Source organism: Plectropomus leopardus, chromosome 22 (genome assembly GCF_026936395.1).
Source record: "Plectropomus leopardus strain MGB_pleo_1.0 chromosome 22, ASM2693639v1, whole genome shotgun sequence".
NCBI lineage: Eukaryota > Metazoa > Chordata > Actinopteri > Perciformes > Serranidae > Plectropomus > Plectropomus leopardus.
Window position 1 is genome coordinate 26258001 of NC_142197.1, and position 20614 is coordinate 26278614.

General features: G+C 40.3%; 2 protein-coding genes across 3 annotated transcripts in view; both read left to right on the forward strand.

The window, feature by feature from the left end:
- The window catches only part of tmtc1 (transmembrane O-mannosyltransferase targeting cadherins 1), a 94711-nt gene extending 85560 nt beyond the window's left edge, over positions 1 to 9151 (forward strand). Inside the window, exons 16-20 of one of the 2 annotated variants that reach the window (XR_015775499.1) lie at positions 259 to 396; positions 2811 to 2933; positions 5104 to 5181; positions 6441 to 7773; positions 8192 to 9151. Coding sequence is in view for 1 of the 2 variants with exons in the window: in XM_042510941.2 (XP_042366875.1) it covers positions 259 to 396; positions 2811 to 2933; positions 5104 to 5181; positions 6441 to 6566 (465 nt within the window). In the remaining variant the exon portion in view is untranslated. Of the gene's footprint in view, positions 1 to 258; positions 397 to 2810; positions 2934 to 5103; positions 5182 to 6440 lie in introns of both variants that reach the window. The other variant, XM_042510941.2, reaches the window with a different exon arrangement.
- Positions 9152 to 14210: 5059 nt separating this feature from the next.
- Positions 14211 to 20614, forward strand: part of cog5 (component of oligomeric golgi complex 5) — a 70288-nt gene continuing 63884 nt past the window's right edge. Inside the window, exons 1-4 of the mRNA XM_088072870.1 lie at positions 14211 to 14340; positions 15320 to 15459; positions 17368 to 17425; positions 18779 to 18833. Of these exons, the coding sequence (XP_087928996.1) occupies positions 14295 to 14340; positions 15320 to 15459; positions 17368 to 17425; positions 18779 to 18833 (299 nt within the window). The 5' untranslated portion in view covers positions 14211 to 14294. The remainder of the gene's footprint in view (positions 14341 to 15319; positions 15460 to 17367; positions 17426 to 18778; positions 18834 to 20614) is intronic.

Below are 20614 nucleotides of genomic sequence, written 5' to 3' on the forward strand. Positions count from 1 at the left end.
GATTTTGATTGTATCAACACAGATTTTTCTATAGAGCATTTTGGGACTAGGATAAATACCGCTAACATGTACCTCAAAACTTCATGGACAGAATCACCAAATTTGGTACACATGCCCTAGAGACAAGTATCAACTATATATGTTTGACTCTTTTCACACACACACACACACACACACACACACACACACACACACACACACACACACACACACACACACACACACACACACACATTCACCCACTCTTTTGTGTCCTAGGCTCAGGTTTTAGCCATGGCCGGCCGTACAAAAGAGGCAGAGAAGATGACCCTGGACATCATCTCCAGAGAGGGCAGCTGCATCGAGTGTTACCGCCTCCTGTCTGCCATCTACAGCAAGCGTGGCAACTACACAGAGGTGTGTGTGCATGTGTGTGTGTGCGTGTGTGTCATTAGCCTGGATTGGCTTTAGGTAATTGTTTTCAGTGACTGTATATTTGCTGCTCCTGTGTTTCAGAGCACCTTGTGTTTTTGCAGGAGTGCCCTGAACACCTCAGGTTGAAAAAACTTCAACTCAGAACAGACAAACATCCTCTGTGTTTTTCCCCATTGTCTGAATGAACTGAGAGGAAGACCTTTTGTGGTAGTGACAACAACAAACCTATGATCTGAACAGAAAACAGCACTTCAGGGACAAAAGGATGTTAGCTAACAGCTAGTCAGCCGCTCAGCCGTAACACTAAAAAGCATTGAGGCTACAGTTTGTTCAGATGTCTTGCAGCTTGCTAAGGGTGACGTTTAAAGTGAGCTCACATGCCCTTACACAGGTTGACACAGGTGTCACAGGATTCCTCAGGTGTTCTATGATACCAGTATCTTCATTCTGGCTTCAAAACTCAGCCCAGTAAAGCCTCTTAAAGACAGGGGACGTTGGCCCGCGATTAACACGATTAAAAAAAGTATGTATTAATTACAGACGACACATCACGACTGATGCGTTAACCCTTACAGCCCTACTTTATACCCATATACCCCGTATGTGTAAGTGTGTAGCACTTACCACACAAGCCTATAGGCTGCTAAAAGCACTCTATCTCTCTGAGCCAGCTTCAACAAGAAACGAGGTTGTGTTTTGCAACCTGCAGAAAGTCTGTCTGATCAGGGCCTTAGGAAGGATAACTGAACTGAGGTGCTTTCCACTCCAATAGTTACCGTGGAAACGAGTCACCTTTGCTGTAGATCAGACCAGCAGCTGGCGAGAGGCTGCCGTTTATCCTCCCACTCTGTTCTGTCACCACCGTCAGCACTTGTGCTTGTCTGTTTCTTACTTTCATCATGACCCACTTTCACATTAAAAAATGAATTCTGTGTTGTAAAGCATGCCATGTTCACGTGAGTCTACAGTACAATACAGTGTCAACAGTAATCCTAATACCAGTGCCAGTGTGGAATTGGTGGACATTATAGTCACTTTACACAATAATTCATTTAGTTGGCCTCAAAGAAACTCTATCTCTTCTCTTCTCTCTGCCCTCTACTGGACACTGTGGGTAATGCTCTCCTCCTATCACAAAAACACATTTGCCCACTGAATGTTGGATAAACACAGCCGGACATTTGGGACGTTCACCTGAGTAAATGTGGAGCCCACAGTATATAAAGGACATGTATGACAGTTTCAGTACCTGGTGGTCTTTAGTGATCTGCTCTTTTCCCGCCGACCCGTGTTTTCTATGGATGGAATCACTGAACACAGGAGCTGCTGGTCAACCACCGCCTCAGTCAGTTAGTGGGTGTTATTGTGGGACTTTAGTGACTCTGAACTAACCCTTTGAAACACCAAAGTCACACAATAATACAAACAGAACAATTGTTTAACCCTTTAAAACCCGGAGGCAAAGGCAGAGACCAACTTGGTAATAGATGTTTTACAAATTGCAAGAAATTATGAGAGTTAGTAAAAAAAAAAAATCACACAAAGTTCCTCCCAGATTAAAAGATTTCCAGAAAAAAATAAAATATCAGACCCCTTGCACCCCTTATGATGAAGCCAAAATTAGGAAACTTACTAAAGCACTGTGTACATGAAGAGGCTGGGGTGCAAGTACAGAATACAATTTCTGAAATAAATTTAAAAAAATGTAGATGTACAGAATTGTACAGAATTAAGCTCATATAAGCAGACAGAATTAAGAGTAAAAAATAACCAAATGTACAAGCAGATAAGATGCTAAGGAGATGATCGGATGTAAAACAGGTAAATTCCAATAAAAGTATGAACTCTTACATTTAAAACAAGTAAAAGTGCAAAGTATATGGAAGTGCATAAAATAGTCACATGCAACATACAACTCCACATAAAAAATCTGAACTAACTCTTTAATGATGCCGTTGTAAAGTCCACAAAAGCTCTAAAGGTGAGTTTCTAAATGGTCGGTTCTTGATAATTAGCTCTATTTACAAAAGTTATAACTCTCGAAAATTTGGTTTTTGATTGTTTTGCATGCATTTACCCAAACCTGCACACAGTAGGTAATGCACAGATATCCTAGTTTTTGTAATAGCTGTAGCCTAACTAGACTAACACAAGACCCTGTGCAGCATCTGGGCTTCACTCTGTGAGTAGAAACTAGATATCAGTGTGTAGTCAGTCAGTGTGTGTGGAGGGGACAGTGGCAGGTAGTGAGGGGGACGGTGATTTCTGCTCTTAACCAGCAGTGTCTCTCAACAGTCACACCAGCAAGAACAAACAGCTATGTTCAACTGTGACAGAGGAAGACTAACATGTTTATTGCATGTTTGTGTGTTTCCTGCTGTGTGTGTCCATGCCAGGCGCTGGATGCTCTGGACAAGGCCCTGCAGCAGAGTCCCAGTGACCTGACAGTGAGAGCAGAGCTGTATTTCTCCAAAGGAAACCAGCTCAGAGAGATGAACCAGCTGGACCGAGCCTTCGAGGTACTGCTCTCTCTTCTTCCTCCTCTCTCTCTGTCTTTGTCTCTCTGGTCTCTCTTCCATCCAAACACAGCACAATTTTTAACAAATTTTAAGAGAATAGACCCAAGAAGGTGTGTGTCATTGCCCGTTAATGACATCGTTACGAGCAGTGTGTCAGCCTGATGCCGGCATGTGGTGTGTTACGCAGATGCGACAGGTTCCGTCCAGCCGTGTTCTAAACTGACGCTGTGTGTCAGGGCCTTTAGAGGCTCATGTTGCACTGTTTTTGACTGATATGATTTTTAAAAAGCTGCTTCTGCAGGTCCAAGCACATTGCAAACATAGAAGAGATTTGAATCTGTTATATTCCTCTCAGGCAAGACTGACCCTTCACTTTCACTTTAAACACATCTGTGGACACACTCTCCCCCCCTCTCTTTCTCTTTCCTTTTTTGCTATGATTGTATTTCATTTGCTATTTACGGCATCTATTGCTCGTCTGTCCGTCCTGGAAGAGGGATCCCTCACTATCCTCTACCGCTCTTCCTGAGGTTTCTTCCTCTTTTTTCCCCGTTACAGGGGTTCTTTTTGGGGAGTTTTTCCTTGGGTGATGTGAGGGTCTAAGGGCAGAGGGATGTCGTACACTGTAAAGCCCTCTCAGGCAAACCTTGTTTTGTGATAATGGGCTATATAAATAAAACTGACTTGACTTGACTTGACTTTGAATTACTCTGCGGAAGGCTCTTTTCTGAGGGTTTGATTGATTTCCTGGGGAAAGGCTCAATAAAGCAAACAATGCAAAGAGAGGCCACAGAGCACTTTGTGGGAACCACAGATGGAGTGGAAACAGGAAGACAGGAGGAGCCGGGAGGTTATCTCAGGTCACTGCTGCCTCACAGAGAGCAGCCATTTCTTCTTCATTATCACAGTCTCTGAAGGAGCCAGACAAACAAGGCGAGCAGCCGGGGAAACTGTTTGAAGTGCAGCTTCAAACTGCTTTATTTCAGGACTTTATCTTCTTTTTTTGTCTCATGTGTGTCAGAGCAGAGAGTGCGGCTCCACATCCCCACTAATCACAAACGCTAATCACAAACAGAAAAACACGACATGCAAAATATGAGAGTTTTAAATACTGCAGACTGTTTGTATTGCTTTATTTTTTTAAATCATCCTTCATTTTTCAATCATAATTTGGCCTTAAAATTATTTTTTTAGCATTCGGGATGGTTTAACCCTTTGAAACTTGGAAACATTGGCTTGATTTCTTTCAAAAATGGGAAGAAGGCAACAGGCAACTAAAGAAAATAATCTAAAAATCTAAATGATCTAAAAATTAAAAAATTGGTAAAAAAAAAAAAAAAAAAAGACCTGGTAAAATGCTTTCAAATGTCTGGACATTTTTCCCAAACCACATTTAAAAATATTTTTCAAAATATTGTAATTTTGATTGATTGACTTCCTACCAGTTTGCTCATTGCCTTTTTTTCTATTGTTTTTTTTAAGAAATGTGATAAGGAGACCAAAATCCACAACCTTCATGTCAGTCAGTCAGTTTTATTTATAGAGCCCATTATCACAAAACATGGTTTGCCTGAGAGGGCTTTACAGTGTACGACATCCCTCTGCCCTTAGACCCTCACATCACCCAAGGAAAAAACTCCCGAAAAAGAACCCCGTAACGGGGAAAAAAAAAAGGAAGAAACCTCAGGAAGAGCAGTAGAGGATGATGAGGGATCCCTCTTCCAGGACGGACACATGTGCAATAGATGTCGTAAATAACAAATGAAATACAATCATAGCAAAAAAGGAAAGAGAAAGAGAGAGGGGAGGAGAGGGGGACAGATGCATGTCATATTACAATAATGGTAGGTGTGAAATTAGTAATTGCTCTCTATGATGATGTTGAGAGAGATGATAACAGTCTCATGCATATGTTGATAGGGAGGTGTCCAAAGGCAAGATCACAGCATCGGCGCAACCAGGACCAGACCACAATCAAGGCGAGGGGGGGTGGGGGGGCACAGTATCAGTACAGCCACAGCACGAGCACAACCAAAGGCAGGGTCGCAGCATCAGCACAGCTATCACCATGACATGTGGGACATGTAAATCCTGCAGTTGTTTCTTGAGTGGAAGGGTGTGACTCATCATATGCAGCACTGATCAGTGTGTTTCTGTTCTCTCTGTGCAGAGCTATAAGCTGGCTGTGGAGCTCAAACCTGACCAGTCGCAGGCCTGGATGAACATGGGAGGGATTCAGCACATCAAGGTAGCAAACGTCAATTCATTTGCAAAGTTATTGTGATGAAAAAAAAGGTTTGGATTTGTTTTATTTTCTTAAATCTAATCCAGCTTGCTTAGCTCTAAATGCTCTTATTAAAAGGGCCAAAGGGGAAAAAAATATTTCAGGATATTTTGCACATTTAACTCCTGACAAACATTACAGCTGACAAACATCTGTTTTCCATCCTGACCATACTGCATCATCACTGTGGGTTGTTAGAGAGAATCCTTACTGTTGCTGTCACGTATATAGGACACAGGATCTCTTTTTCTTGTCAGACTTAATTTAAGTTATTGTAAGCAACATGAGTGTGAGTGAAGGAATAAACATACCAAACGAAATCTAAAATCAAAATCTAGCAAGCAAGTTGCCAACACTGCAGACAAACCAAACACTGAGTCTAGAGAGGGCTTTTCAGGTCTGTGTGTTACCTGTAGGCCACCATAAAGGTGTTCAGTTGGCTGCAATCTGAAACCTCACTGCTAGATGTCACTAATCCTACACATTGCCCCAGGTAGTTCTGAACTGAGCACATAAGCCCTGTTTCCACCAAAAACTTTGGGTATAGTACCTTTGAAACCAACCAACCACAGCCCAGCCCTGAGCAGAGCGTGTTGATTCTCTACTGACCAGTCAACAGACTGCAGTTTCTAGCTCCATATTTAGGACCAGATCCATGTGCTAGGTACCCCAACAGAGGAGTGATGAACAACAGGGGCAGTAAGGAACTGTTCCATTGGTACCATCCATAGCTTTGCACTATGGAAACACAAAAAAAATGTAAAAAGAAAAGCATACTGAAGTGAACAGACCTGTTTGTTGAAATAGGGCTATAAATTCTGGATTTTTGGAAAAAAAAAACTTTGTATTCAGCCTAATCATGGGATTAATGCTAACTTTTAAATGCACAAGGTGGCCATTTTATTTTTGCCCTGATAAAGGCCTAATGGCTGAAACGCATATGCACGCTTTTATTGTCACAATGACACCATGAGAAAATAAAGGCTTTTTTAATGATCACCCTCTTGAATGCCTCAGAATCCAGAAGACTTCAGATCCCCAAACAGAAGAGCACCAGAGGGACACCTTCTTTTTCTACACCCAAGCAGCACTCCTTGCACTTTGTTTTTTTTTGACTGAAGGGCTATAAATTGTGTATAATGTGTGTGCGTGTGTTTGTGTGTGTGTGTGTGTGTGTGTGTGTGTGTGTGTGTGTGTGTGTGTGTGTGTGTGCATGCATGCAGGGAGACTATGCAGCAGCTAGGATGTACTACCAGCGAGCCCTGCTACTCAGCCCTGGTTCTAAGCTTCTGAAGGAAAACCTTGCCAAGCTGGACCGGCTGGAGAGGAGACTGACGGGGGGAGCGTAGACCACCATGATCCCACAGACTCTGCACCATCCTGGGCACAGATCAGGGGAGCCCCCTGCAGGAGCCCAAACAGCAGCCACAGAGCTGCTGGAGAAAACACACCTGATGTGGTTACTGAGATGAGCTGCTGGTGTGAGAGCAGAGGAGGAGGAGGGGGACTTGTCAGCGTTTCGAGGCAGACCGGCTGTGCTGGACTCAAAGAGACTGGTGGAGCCACAGTCCAGAAGCCTTTGGCCCGGTTAGCAGAAGGGACTGGCTGGATGGAGTTCACTGGGAACTTCGTGTGTTGCCCTGTCTGCATCAGCTTTACTTCAACACCTGCTTCAGACATTTGTGTCGGATTATTATTTCGGTTCATGTGAAGTTATTTCCTTTATGGGATTAAATCATAGATTGTATTTCAGAATGAATCATTTATTTACATTACTGCAGTGAAAGTCTGTTAAAAATGTTATTATTATGAAGGATAGAGCATGACAGCAGTATGTGCAACAACATCATCTAAGCTTTAAGGTCCACTCCCAAGCTTTCACAGCTTTCAGCCACATCTTAAAGTCTTCAGTGAGTGGGGCCATCGGTCATGTGATGAAGTGGTTGGTCAGTGTTGACCAAGAAAGAGGCAAAGTTATCAACCAGGTACCAGTGGGCAGCCACAGAGAAATCAAGAAGGACATTCACATCCATCACCAAACCATCGGCGGGTCAAAATCATTGATTTCCAAGTCAGAGCTGGTTTGGGGAAGCTGGTTTGGAGATGTAGCTCATTAACCCTTAAAACCTGAGCAAATTAATCTTATTTCTTTCAAAAATATGGGGCGAAGGCAATTAGCATCTTAACAAAACATGGCCTAAAAAAAAGCTAAAAATTAGCAAAAACTTGCAAGGAAACTACCTGAGAATAAGGGGGAAAAAGAAAAGTAAAAAACAAAAACAAACTAGAAAATGACTTGGAAAAAGTGCAGAAAATTAAATAAGATGTGTATTTTTTTTGTAACTTAATTTTAAATAAATAATTTTGAAAATCATTGGGTTTTTTGGAACATTTTTCCCAGCTGTTTATAAATTTTTTTTTTGGGGGGGGGTCATTTTCTTAGTTACTTTTTAATAATTTCTCGCAATTTGTGGGACATTTCTTTCCAAGTTGCTCATTGCCTTTTTCCCAGTGTTTTTGAGGGTTTGCTAGTTTGTGAAAGGCATCCCAACACAGGTCAAGAAAACTGAGGTTTCAAAGGGTTTAGTTACTGACTTCCTGTTCCTGTAAATTGCAAAAAATAGTAGATTTAGAAAATGATTTCTAAAAAACAAAAGGCAAAGAAAAAAATGCCAAGGGGAAAAAGAAAACAAAAAAAGCTAGGGGAAAAACTATACTTCCAATTATCATAATTATTTAAAATTATTTTATGAAATTATTATAATTTTAGGCACTTTTTCCAAGTCTCGTCTGCCTTGTTTTTTTTCACTTTCTTTTTTATTACTTTTTTTTTTTTTATTAATTTTAAGTTAATTGTCCTGTACATTTTTAGTAATTTCTTGCAATTTGTGGGACATTTTTGCCAAATTGCTCATTGCTCTTTTCCCCAAAGTTTTTTAGGGTTAACTAGCTTGTGAAAGGCATCCAAACGCAGGTCAAGAAAACTGATGTTGAACCAGGTTTCAACGGGTTTCAAAGGGTTAAGCTACAGACTTCCTGTTTTTTGTAAACTGCAAAAAAAATCGTTTTTATAAAGGGGAAAAGAAAAAGCTATTTCTATTTCTAATTATCATAATTACTTAAAATTATGTTACAGAATTATTGTGGTTTTTAAGCACAATTCTTGTTTTCTTTATTTTAACATTCTATTTTGATCATTGTACGTTATTTTTGATTTTAGTTTATTTAATTTTTTTAGAACTAATTTTAAGGTAGTTGTCCCATACTATATACTACAACAAATTCCTGGGTCAGCCAGCAAAAGCAACGGTCAGGGCCAACTACCCACAAATGTTTTCATGAGTGATTGTGGTAATCTGAGAGATCATTTGTTGTCAGCACATGATGACACCTGAGCCCACGCTACACAACTAACAGATACGGCTGAAAGTTTTGAAAACCTATAGGTGAACTGTTGAGTTTAGATTCTTGTGTTGCAAATGAAAGGTATGGTTTGACTCAAGGTAAATTTAAGTCCCACTCTGTTGGAGTGTATGAGTGAATACAGTATGAATAAGGCGAAAGCTGTAAAGATCTCAGATTTTATAAGTAATGGTTATATGAGAAATGTATCACAATAGCTGCTTTGCTTTGAAACAAACTTTATGATGTTCATCTGACCCGGTTTTCCAGGGCTGGCTACAGTGTAAGATCTGATGCTGCGAGCCTCCTGGGAGTATTATAAGCTAGTGTGTGTGCTCCTGTGTGCGGAGCTCAAACTTGTGGCTTCATGCGTACCATAGCCTCTGAAGATTATTGTTTGGTTGCTTGTTGTGGTTTTGTTGACAGTGATTGTGAATGAATTTCTGTTGTGGAATGACAATGGGATGAAAATTAAGTGACGAGTGCAATGGCTGACTTGCACCAAACAAAAAATAAAGTATATGTTTTAGTAGATGGTGTTTGAAGTTATTAATATTAATATTGCAAATGAACTCAGCTTTCAGGTGTGTGAGTGAGGTGTTTTTGTCAACTTTTTTATTGACTAATGAGCGGACTGCAGTGTTTCTAGCTTCACCTTTTTGTATCCAGTCAGTGTGCCAGGGTCCTCTACAGAGGGGGGACCAAACAGCAGGACTAAACTGAGTGATTCATTATGATCATTCACAACTTTTGACAATGGAAATGCAAAAATTACCATTCTAATGTGAAATCAACTGCTGGGTGAAAATGAGGCTGTGGAAAGAAGTGAACTCCTCAGATCCTGGTAGCAACACTGATAGTCATTTTCAACTTGTGAGTCTGATATTACTGAAAGGAGACATGAAAGCAAACATAGATCAGACTAAAATGAATGTGGTCCCTGATAGTAGACAGGGAGATCGAAGAACTCAGGATGGAACAAAAAAGATAACTGGCGAGAATTCATGACCACTACCTCAAAACCACCACCAAGCAAGAGGCAGACAAGAAGCCCGCCACTGTGTCTGAGACTTCAGGACGGCAGCTTTGGGTTTGGTGGTTAGATCTGCCACTCCAACAAACCACCAGGAGTTGAATGTTGCTCTTCAAGCCAGCCTCTGAGACTCAACAAGTCAGAGGCCACCATTCTAACAAACAGGAGTTGCATCTCGCCGCCGAATTGGAGGCTGCCACTCAACAACAGCTAGAGGCTGCAGGGGGATCTCTGGAGCTCTCTTATGAGGTAAGTGAAGCACCAGACCTAAAACCCCCGTTTAAGACTCTTCAAATGGAGCCGTGTGTATTCCAGGAGTGCCGCAGCACAAACTCAATGCGCCGACCCTTCATTTGCGCCTGCTGGAGGAGTTAAAGAAGGAGCTGCAGGAGAAAACCAGCTACAACCTCGAGCTAGCCTCCAAACTGAGCCATCAGAGGTCACATGCACTCTGTGCCCAGAGAGACAGCTGTGGGCCTGACAGATGACAGCCCTCCAGAGGAGGTTCCCCCCCAAAATAAGATCTCTCTGTGGAGGTTTTTAAATCTATTACACCTAAACACCTCTGCAAATACAAGGACCGGGACTTAAACATCACACACACACACACACACACACACACAGATGCCAGAACAGGCAGGACACGGAGAAGTTGTCATGGCACATAGTGTTAGATGTGCTAGTATGGCTGCATACGTGAGTGTTGTCGGACTCTGCTCCTCCAGAATTTAGGTGGAGATTTTTAATCCATGTCTGCTGCTGTTTCTTTATAAGCTTTTTTAAACTTCTTGCCTTTATGTTTCACTTCTTTCGTGACTCGCTTTCCCTCTTGATTCTTCCTGATTTGACGAGTTTGCAGAGCAGTAAACAGCACAACTTTGGCATTATTACAGTGCTTCCCCATACAGAAATCCCGTCACGCCCCTCATCTTCAGCTCTCAGCGGTGACGTAACATCATGCCAAAAAAATCCTATAGTCACGTTACTAAATGGTACACCAATCGTCTTTCACAGAAGAATTGTAAAATATGTGGAAACCATAATCTCTTACACCTCAGATGGTATAACATACCTTTGCTGACACTGACTGCCACCTCAAAGCACCGTCCATTTATCTTCTAATCAAGCACGTTAGCTTGCTTTGCTATCATAATCAAGCTAGCTAACGGGAAACATCTACCACTTCAAAAGATTATTTATGGTTCCGTAAGGCTCCTACACAGACATTAACAGAAATTTTAAAAAACGGTTGATAAATATCTATGAGCCCTAATTCCTGAGTGACCATGTGTTTTCCAATGTTTTTTTCTGTTGTTTGTTCTGTATTATACTCTTTACTTATCTACTTGAGACTACCAAACATATTTTAAATTGCTTGATTGTCACCCTCCCTCTGTTTAGTTTATGTGAATGATATGAAAAAAAAAGATGTGCCTTTTTTGACTGTGTTATATAAATGTCAGATACATTTCATCAAAGTTCATTAAAAAACAAAATCCTGCCAACCATGACTCTTGCGCATGTGCTTACGGACCACCGCTGTGTCTGCAGCCAGGTGACTCCCAAAGGCTAAACCCCTAAAGTCCTTTGATTCCAGAAACACCCCTGTCAAAATGATTTTTTTTTTCAGTGAAATTTATATCTGCCTGTCCAATGCAAGCTTCTATTTGATGTTCAATAAAAAAGTGCTCCGAGGCCCCAGGAATAATGTGGATTGGTCAGTAAATATTTAAAGTCAAACATTTCGCATTATCTGATTCATTCTAGATGGAAAATAATTTATAAATTTTAAGGGTTAGTCATACTGTTTTGTTGAGGCGTCACCTTGAGAACACCTTTTTTCACTGTGGTGTATAGCCCAGAGCCCTTTAGGCGAGAGTCGTGTCGTCTTTGTTCGCTCCAGTTTTTTTTTAAAGATGGCAGATCATGGAGAGCCTCTATAGTTCCCGGAAGTAGCATTAATTGGTAGCTGCGCAATGGAGTTACAGCAGGAAGACCATTTGTGATGGGCTTTAACAGGGTAAGACGTCTAAAGAATCATTTTTCATATTATCAGCATATCTTAGCATATCTCTTCAATTAAAATGTGCATTAAAGCATGATATTGGATTATCTGCCGCCAAATTAGTAGATTTATGAAGCAATAACAGATATGCTAATGGAGTAAGCTAAAGTTAGTACACTGCACTGTATATACTGAACACATTTCCTTAGCCGCTAACAGCCTGTTAATTTAAAATGTCCTGCTCTTGAGTAGTTTCATCTAAGACTGGGGAGTTATAGGGGTGAAAAGGCTTGTGTGCTTTATTTTACAGGTCAGTGTGAGCTACATGTCAGCTTTGTTAAAAATAACATGGTGCTTGATAGCAGTGTGCTATTTTGTGATATATTAGTATTGATGTGGATTAAGTAGTGCGTAAGTGCGTATTTGAGACTAATAAACAATGTAAAAACATTACTGTAAACAGAAACCTAATTTAACGGTGAATGATTTTAGCTTTGTGATTCTGTTGATTCCATTATTCTTTATTATGTTTCAGCTCAGCTGATTTCCGATTGATGGCATAGGGAGCCGCTGCTCCTCCGCGTTGAGAAGAGCCAGATGAGGTGGCTTGGGCATCTAATGAGGATGCCTCCTGGACGCCTCCCTGGTGAGGTGTTCAGGGCACGTCCCACCGGGAGGAGGCCCCGGGGTAGACCCAGGACACACTGGAGGGACTATGTCTCTCGGCTAGCCTGGGAACGCCTCGGGATCCCCTGGGAAGAGCTGGACGAAGTGGCTGGGGAGAGGGAAGTCTGGGCTTCCCTGCTTAGGCTGCTGCCCCTGCGACCCGACTCCGGATAAGTGGAAGAATATGGATGGATGGATGGGCAAAGGGAGGGAATCTGAAAGACCTGAATGAGATCACAGGGTAAGTCATTTAGAAAAATGAAACATACTAGACTTAATGGGGAATTATTCTAAATACTGAAACTGTTACACTACTATATTATATTATTTTTTATTATGTTGTTATATATGTAATCCTGTTATTGTTTATTGGTAACTTACAATAGCAGCACTGGGTGCTGGAGGAACTATTTTGAAGCGGGTTATAAAAAGACAGATGGCTCTAGTTTAATGCAGTTCATTAACGCATGAATCCAGTAGAGGGCAATATCACTCAGCCTATTGAAGGCTCTCCTCTGTAGCTCAGATCTGACTAATTCATGCATTCACATGCAGTGATTTACACTTTGTATTAAAATCACTCTCTTATATTAACAGTAGTGTGACAACATAGAACAATGAAGTAGCCCAGACCTTTTTAAACAAAGGAAAAAGCTTGGACACAGGGACAGGCAGGCTGACGGCTGAAGGTAGGCCTTTTATATGAAACACTAGACAAATGCTGAGGTTAGCACAGCAAAAGCTAATTTCCAAGCGTGTAATTCACTATGATAAGAACAAACTTTACACAACTAACAAAGTTTCATGACTTAGGTTGAGGAACAAACACGCCTCATCTCCCAAAGCAGTTTCCCACCCAGGCCTATATAAGCATGTCTAACCCTCTCTCCGGCCCTTTTTTCCCTCTCTCTTTCAGCAAAAGAGCTACACAGGATTCAATGGAGACTCCCTGCACTAAGACAGCACCCTCATCCTGAGTGTCAGCTCCCTGTCTTCTGCAAGCCTTTCCCTGTAACTTATTTTTATTATACCACGTACAAGGCTTCCCAATGGTGTGGTCTTTGTTTGGGTAAAATGTTCTAATGCAGTTTTTGAAAATGATAGCATCACATATTTTTTCTAGTTGTAATCTGTGGTGAGTGTAAGACTTCTTCTGCTGGCATTACTCAACAATATTTTCCTCAGCGTGCCTTTCTCTACACGCCTGGATTGTCCCCGTACAGCACAGCAAAGCATGATGGAGACTATCTGAGAGGACACCACAAAAGAAGGACAAATACCAACTGCCTGAAGTGCTATTTATGTTTCTGAGTTTATTAGATATTAATGAAATTAATTAATTGCCGTAAGTCAGTAGAAAGACAAAGATAAATAAAATACATGTTTATATATACAAGCAATAAACAGCAACCTGCTCCTTTACCATGGTAAATCTAAAATATGTCAGCATAACAATATGTCATATCCACATCATTCATATTTATATTTTGTAATTATACATTTTACATTTTGTTTTACAATCTTTTTTTGTATTTAATCATATTTAACCCTTATTTAGCACTCAGTCACTTTTATTCTGTTGCCTCTGATTCTCGAGCTGCTGAAATGTGTGAATCTCCAAAGTGTGAGATTAATCAATCTAATCTAACCCTAGCTATTAACATTAATCTTCAAATACAAGCATGTTTTACTTTAAAAAAACAATATAATAATGAAACTACATATGATGCGCTTCGTGTATATTGTAAATCAATGCAGTTATTGACTGCTATTTAGCGAAAATCAGAGTTTTGTCTCTCGGTATAATGTATTCAAATAGCCCGCCAGACACTTCAACTATTCGAAGCCTCCATGAGTCACGTGACTTCCTTATAATAAATCCATGGTGTAGTGTAGCCCTTTAAGGCTCGTGCAACGTCCAGCGTCTCGCTCCCGTCTCTTAGTTTAAACGTCACATGCGGAAGTATCAACATGGAGAACGGGAGAGAAGCTTCCACGAATTCACTTCTGAAAGATGGTATTTACACGGCTTTCTGAGCGCTAGCGGGGATGTGTGTCGTGTTTTATGAGTTTATCGATAGTTTTACAACAGATTATCAACAGCTTTACCTAATTTACACATTGGTCACGTAGCTAGCTAACGTTACTATAAAAACACTTTCCCAGCTAACCTGCTAACTTAGCCTGTGTGTCTCAGTGTTTAATTATGACGTGGTTTTATGTACAGGGACATTCAACGAAAATGTGTTCATTCACCGGATACGTATTTGCATTGCTCATTTGTTCTGTTGTTGATATCATCGGTATAACATCTAAAATAACATAAACTGTGCATAGAAACCAAGAGGAGACAGAGAGACTGCAGTCAGAGAGACAACAACCAGGGGGAGACAGGACATAGAGAGACACAAACAGCAGACAGAGGAAGACAGGAGACAGAGAGATGGGATACACAGAGGGAGGAGACAAAGAGACAGGAGACAGAGACAGCAGAAAGAGGGAGACAGAGAGACAAAAACAGCAGACAGAAGAAGACAGAGAGACAGGATATATAAACAACAGATGGAGAGAGGACACAGAGAGAGAGGGAGGTAGTAGACAGAGAAAGACAGCATACAGAAAGAGAGAGGAGACAGAGAGAGACAGCACGTAGAAAGAGACAGTAGACAGAGAGATAGGAGACCAAAACAACAGACAGAGACAGGAGACAGAGAGAGAGAGAGACAGTAAAACAGGAGACAGAGAGAGAGACGGGAGACAGTGAAACAGGAGATGGAGAGAGAGACAGTAAAACAGGGGACAGAGAGAGAGACGGGAGACAGTGAAACAGGAGATGGAGAGAGAGACAGTGTGCATTGAGATGATAAAACAGAAGCAGAAAGCAACAGACACAGCTGAAGATGAAATTAGTCTGCGTGTGTTATAATCAGGACTGCATGAACAGTTATGAGTGTGAATATAGTGAGCAGTGTTCAGATGTGCTGCTGTGTTGACAGGGTGCTACACTGATTTCCTGGCGGAGGACTTTGACGTAAAGACGTACACGGCTCAGGCCATCCACCATGCTATCATCGCCGAGCAGCTGGCCAAGCTGGCACAGGGCATCAGTCAGCTGGACAAGGAGCTGCACAGCCAGGTACGAGACACACTGAGCCCTAGAGACACTGAGGGCTCAACTTCCAGTAAAGATGGTCATTACTCAGAGCTTCATATGAAATAGTGCTCAGTATAACAGCCATCACTGGCCAGTAGGTCCTGCAGTCAATAATAACATGGAAATTCTACATGAAACACCACGCCAGACCTGCTATAGTGTGCTTCCAAAGCTTACTTGTCTCCCACAAAGAAGATGAGTGATTGGATTGTCATACTGTGACCTGGGAATGTGTGTCGGATTTTAAAATTTGACCATAACATTTCTTCTTTGAAAATATTTTTGATGTGGAGTGCTTAAATAAATAAATTTGATCAACAGAAAATGAATCCGAAACTATATTATTAATTTATTATCATTTCTCATCTGAAATTAAATTATTTGTTATATTATTGTTCTTTTTTCTTTTTTTTTTAAATACAAAATACATGAAAACATTATCAGCCACTCCTCAAATCAATTTAGTTCAATTCAGTTCAGTTCAAACAAGTTTATTTATACCAAAGGGCAAATCATTTTCAACAGTCTACAGACCATACAAACATTTATAAATGAACAGCAGACAGGAGTGAGGAGTATGTCAGAAGGCAGCTTTCCATTGCAGATTTGCACAAAACTTGAGCAATATTTTGGAAATGTTGATAAAACGCAATTGCAAGATGACTGCGTTTCCATTCAGGGATGTTCTGCGACTTCTCTTCTAAGGCCACGTAGGCCTGTTATGTAGCCATAATGGAAAGGCAAGCTCCCTATACGTGGGAGCATCCATGTATGAGGGAGTTGATAGTCCCCGATTTCACGGAGGAATTGTGGATTCAAAACTTCCAGATGATCTATTCAACTTTTGAAGAGTTATTTGATGCAATAACAGCTCTTGTAGCTCCTGCTGCAGCATGAGGGAACCAGTTCCTACTGACAAGCACATAACCATAGCATCATGTGACCTAGAAAAGCCAGAAAAGTGTTTCCATTGCAGTTTTGCAAAATATGGCTTTTTTTCAAACACCTGAAATACCACCTTATGCAAGTTTAAAAACTTTTTGGGGATAAATGGGAGGATTTTTTTGTGTGTTGACATGTTCTCTTTAGGCATACTTTATATTCACATTTTCAATTTGTGCAATTTCAGTGTTAATGGAAACATGCCAAGTGACAATTAAAAAAAATCAATGTGTTGTAGGGCACACTGATGCCCCTGTGTTCCCCCTAAGTAGTGAAAACACACAAAGGCAGAGCAAGGAGTGTACAGTTCCAGTACAAGTTTAAAAAACAATGAAAAAATAAATAAGTAAATAAAGAAGGTTACAGGGCACAAGGGGTGAGTACTCAGGATAGAAAATAAAATGTTCACTCCCGAAGTTTACTGTCGAAGTTCAACAGTCTCATAGCAGACAGAATGAAGGACTTTAAAGAATGGTTTGTTTACCTTAGTGGAGCTGCGACGCATCGGCCTGAGGGCGTCACAGTAAATTCACTGGACAGGATGTGGCTGTGTTGGTCAATAATTCCTCTTAAAACAGAAAGTCAGGTACTCTTTAACCCCTATGTTTAGCACGACCAACTAAAATACACAAAATACACACTATTAATAGAATGTGATGATTTGGAATCCCTTTAGACATATCTTCAATTGAATTGAATACAGTAAATATTTAATGTTCACTCTGATAGATTTCATTGTGTTTGTAAATAGACCCTCATTGGGAAAAAGGGAAATGAGCAACTTGGTAAGAAATGTTCTACAAGTTGCAGCAAAGTTAGTAGATTTAGAAATTTTACACACACACACACACACACACACACACACACAAACATACACACAACAAAACAAAAAAAGCGTAAAATTCCATCCATATATGTTTATACTCCTTTTATACTCCTCCCTTTCAGGTTGTGGCCCGGCATGAAGACCTACTGTCTCAGGCGACTGGGATAGAGTCCCTTGAAGGTAAAGAGCCAAATTTACACGCGTCACCATGATAACTCCTGCAGCTTCTTGGCCATGAACCATATATAGAGAATGTTTTTTTTTTAATCTTCCTGACCTCCACTGGTCTCAGATACTGAATGAATGAATAATTTTATGACAGTTACATGCATCATGAGAAAGGGATTGTTTTGCACAATTTTTTTTCAATCAGTAACCAAATAAAACAACAGTCTGAAGCCCAAGGCTTATTTTTGCCTGTCCTAACCAACCAAAGGATAACCCAGAATAACAGCAACTCCAAATAAACAAACAAAAAAAAAAGAATTATAAAAATCATTATACTCTAGACTGTAATCCTCTATTAGTTCACACTATAAGCAATCCTGAATTATTTTACACAATAATCATTTTACATTTTAAGGCTTTTTTAATTGTAATTGCAGCCACTTGTTACTTGGTTTAGCTAGGTAGTCCATTACAGGCGACATAATTGTAGCATTATGATGCAGCTGTTGAAAGGGACCATTTTAGAACTCTCCCTGTTGTGCATATGTGGATGTAAAGAAACCCAGATGTAAGATTTGACAGTTAGCAACCAGTGTGTCCATGATCTATGTATCTATTCCACCAAGCAGCCAATGGCTTCAGTTAACCTTAGTGTTGTGCTGTCAAAAATAGTGATTTATTGGTACATACTGATTGTAAGTATTTGGAAGCAGCTGTGCTTTCTCACTCTCTCTTATTGTTAATGTTTCCTACAGTCATTCTGCCCTACCCGCTGACCAAGTGCACCTTGAAAATAAACCTGTCAGACCTTTACACTCAACAGTGTCATTTTTTAATTGCATTTTGGTCAGAATGATATAGTTGCATAGCTATGGTACTGAAAACACAGGATGATGTGAACAGTCTATTAGAGTCTTACATTTTACATTACAATACTATGCTTTTTGGCTTGTTTAATGGAGGTTGTGACCACATTGTCACTGGCCTTATTTTTTTGGCAACATCCACAGTTTTTAATAGCTTCCAGAGGAGTTTAATGTCATGACAACATTTGTATTCTCAATGTGATAATACCCAGAAAAGACTGTCAGATCTGTCCAACAACATTTAAATGCACATTGCAAGCCTTTTGAAATCACCCTGATCTTTACTGCCGGTTTAATTATTGAATGATTGGAGATTTGTATTGTATGTTTAGATAATTTACCGATATACAGTGTGTGAGCTGTTTTCCAATGATTGCAGTTCTTTTGTTTTACCACAAGAGGGGGGGCAGCAGTTTTCAGATGAAGTCTGCCCACTAAGTAGCTCTTAAAATCCCTGTCAAATTGTACTGATAAAAAAAAGATTTTCTGCTGTTTTCAGGGGTCCTCCAGATGATGCAGACAAGGATCAGTGCTCTGCAGGCAGCTGTTGACAGGTAAATCTGTTTTCCTCTGGCGTCAGGCAGATTCAATGCATTTATTGTCAACATAGACTGAGACCTGAGTGGCTTCAGTGCCTGCTGTTTAACATTCACACACCTGTTTAAAACCACTGTCTGTCCTTTGCTGCTTCTCTTAGCTGGGCCGGGGAATTACATGATGCCATATTTGATTTGAGTCCATAAAGCCCCTGAAAACTTCATCCAAAGTAATATTATTTTTTGCAATATAGTCACATATTAATGACTACCTAATCAACAATTAAAGTTGAAGTTATGACAAAAGCATTCTTAGTTATTATGTGTTATGAGACTCAAGAACTCAGCTAATCTGTCTGATGAGGAATGTGTGAGTATGACTTGAGAAGAACTTTCATCACATTTTATACATTTCATCTTAGGGTGCATGACATCCCCTTTTTCCCGTGTAACCCTGCACATGTACACTTTAGTCGTAGTAAGAAGCTAGTTGAGGGAAAAAAAAAAGAACATAGCTCCCAAAAAAGCCTCACCTTTCCTGAATGAAACCTGAGCACATTAATTTGATTTCTTTCAAAAACATGGCGAGAAAAAAATGAGCAGCTTCGTCAGATATGGCCCAAATATTAGTAAAATGATATGAGAAAGTTACCTGAAAATAAGCAAAAAAAAAGTATTTTAAAAAAACAAATGACCCAGAAATTCCTGAAAATTAAAAAAATATCTACAGTATGTATATATATGTTTTTCTGTAACCAAATTTTAATTTAAAAATAGTTATTAGATACATAGTTTTCTGGAAATTTTTACATCTGCAAAATTATATATTTTTTCTCAATTATTTTGAATCATTTTCTGATAACCTCCCTTTTAGTAATTTTCATGTCATTTCTTGCAATTTGTGGGACATTTCTTGCCAAGTTGGTGATTGCCTTTTTCTCAAGGTTTCCCCCCAAAGAAATCAAACCAGTCTGCTCAGGCTTTAAAGGGTCAAATAACTTGTGAAAGGCATCTGAATGCAGCACAAGAACACGGATGCCGATCCAGGTTTCAAAGGGCTAAACCAATGATTTCTTTATGACTTCTTGACTTGACAAATTGTGGAGTAGGAACTAAGGCCTCTGAAGTTTCCAATTTAAGTCTCAACCAAAATGGCTTGCAGGTTCTGCTTTTGTTTCCATTGTTCTCTGCCTGGTTTGGGGATGAGTTCATGGAGCTAATTCTGGCACTGCTTGTGGGGCGTTCGTTGAACAAACTTAGATGTAAAAATGAAACAGTATTGTGGAAGGAACACAATAAGAGATGCACCTGTTGATTGGCTGGTGAGTGGAATCACCTGATTTTCAGCTTGATCAGCCATGACTCCTGACTGGCCGGTCCTGTGCCGATCAAATTTACATGCATGCAGTGCACGATGGTTCACACCAGAGCTGCTACTCTGGCACTCATAAGTCGTTTTCATTCCCTTACATGCTGCACACAGTTTGAGAGCTGGTGTGTTAAGCTAACTTGGGTTGACTGGGGTTTAGGCTACCACTCAAATCTGAATCAATTGCAGAGTTGGTAAGTAGCTCAAAAGTGGAGCAAAGCTAATAGTAACCAGTTCATGTAAATGGAAGGAAGATGTTAAAACACTTAGTGTCTTAGTCCAGGATGTATAACTCAGTATTAACACACTACATGAGTCTGCTAGTTAGCTCCTTATAAGTTAGGATAACCAATGTTAGCAGACTACTGGGGTACTTGAAAATAAGCTCAGAGGATTCTCATAGAAAAGCTAGTGCTAACCGCTAAATATA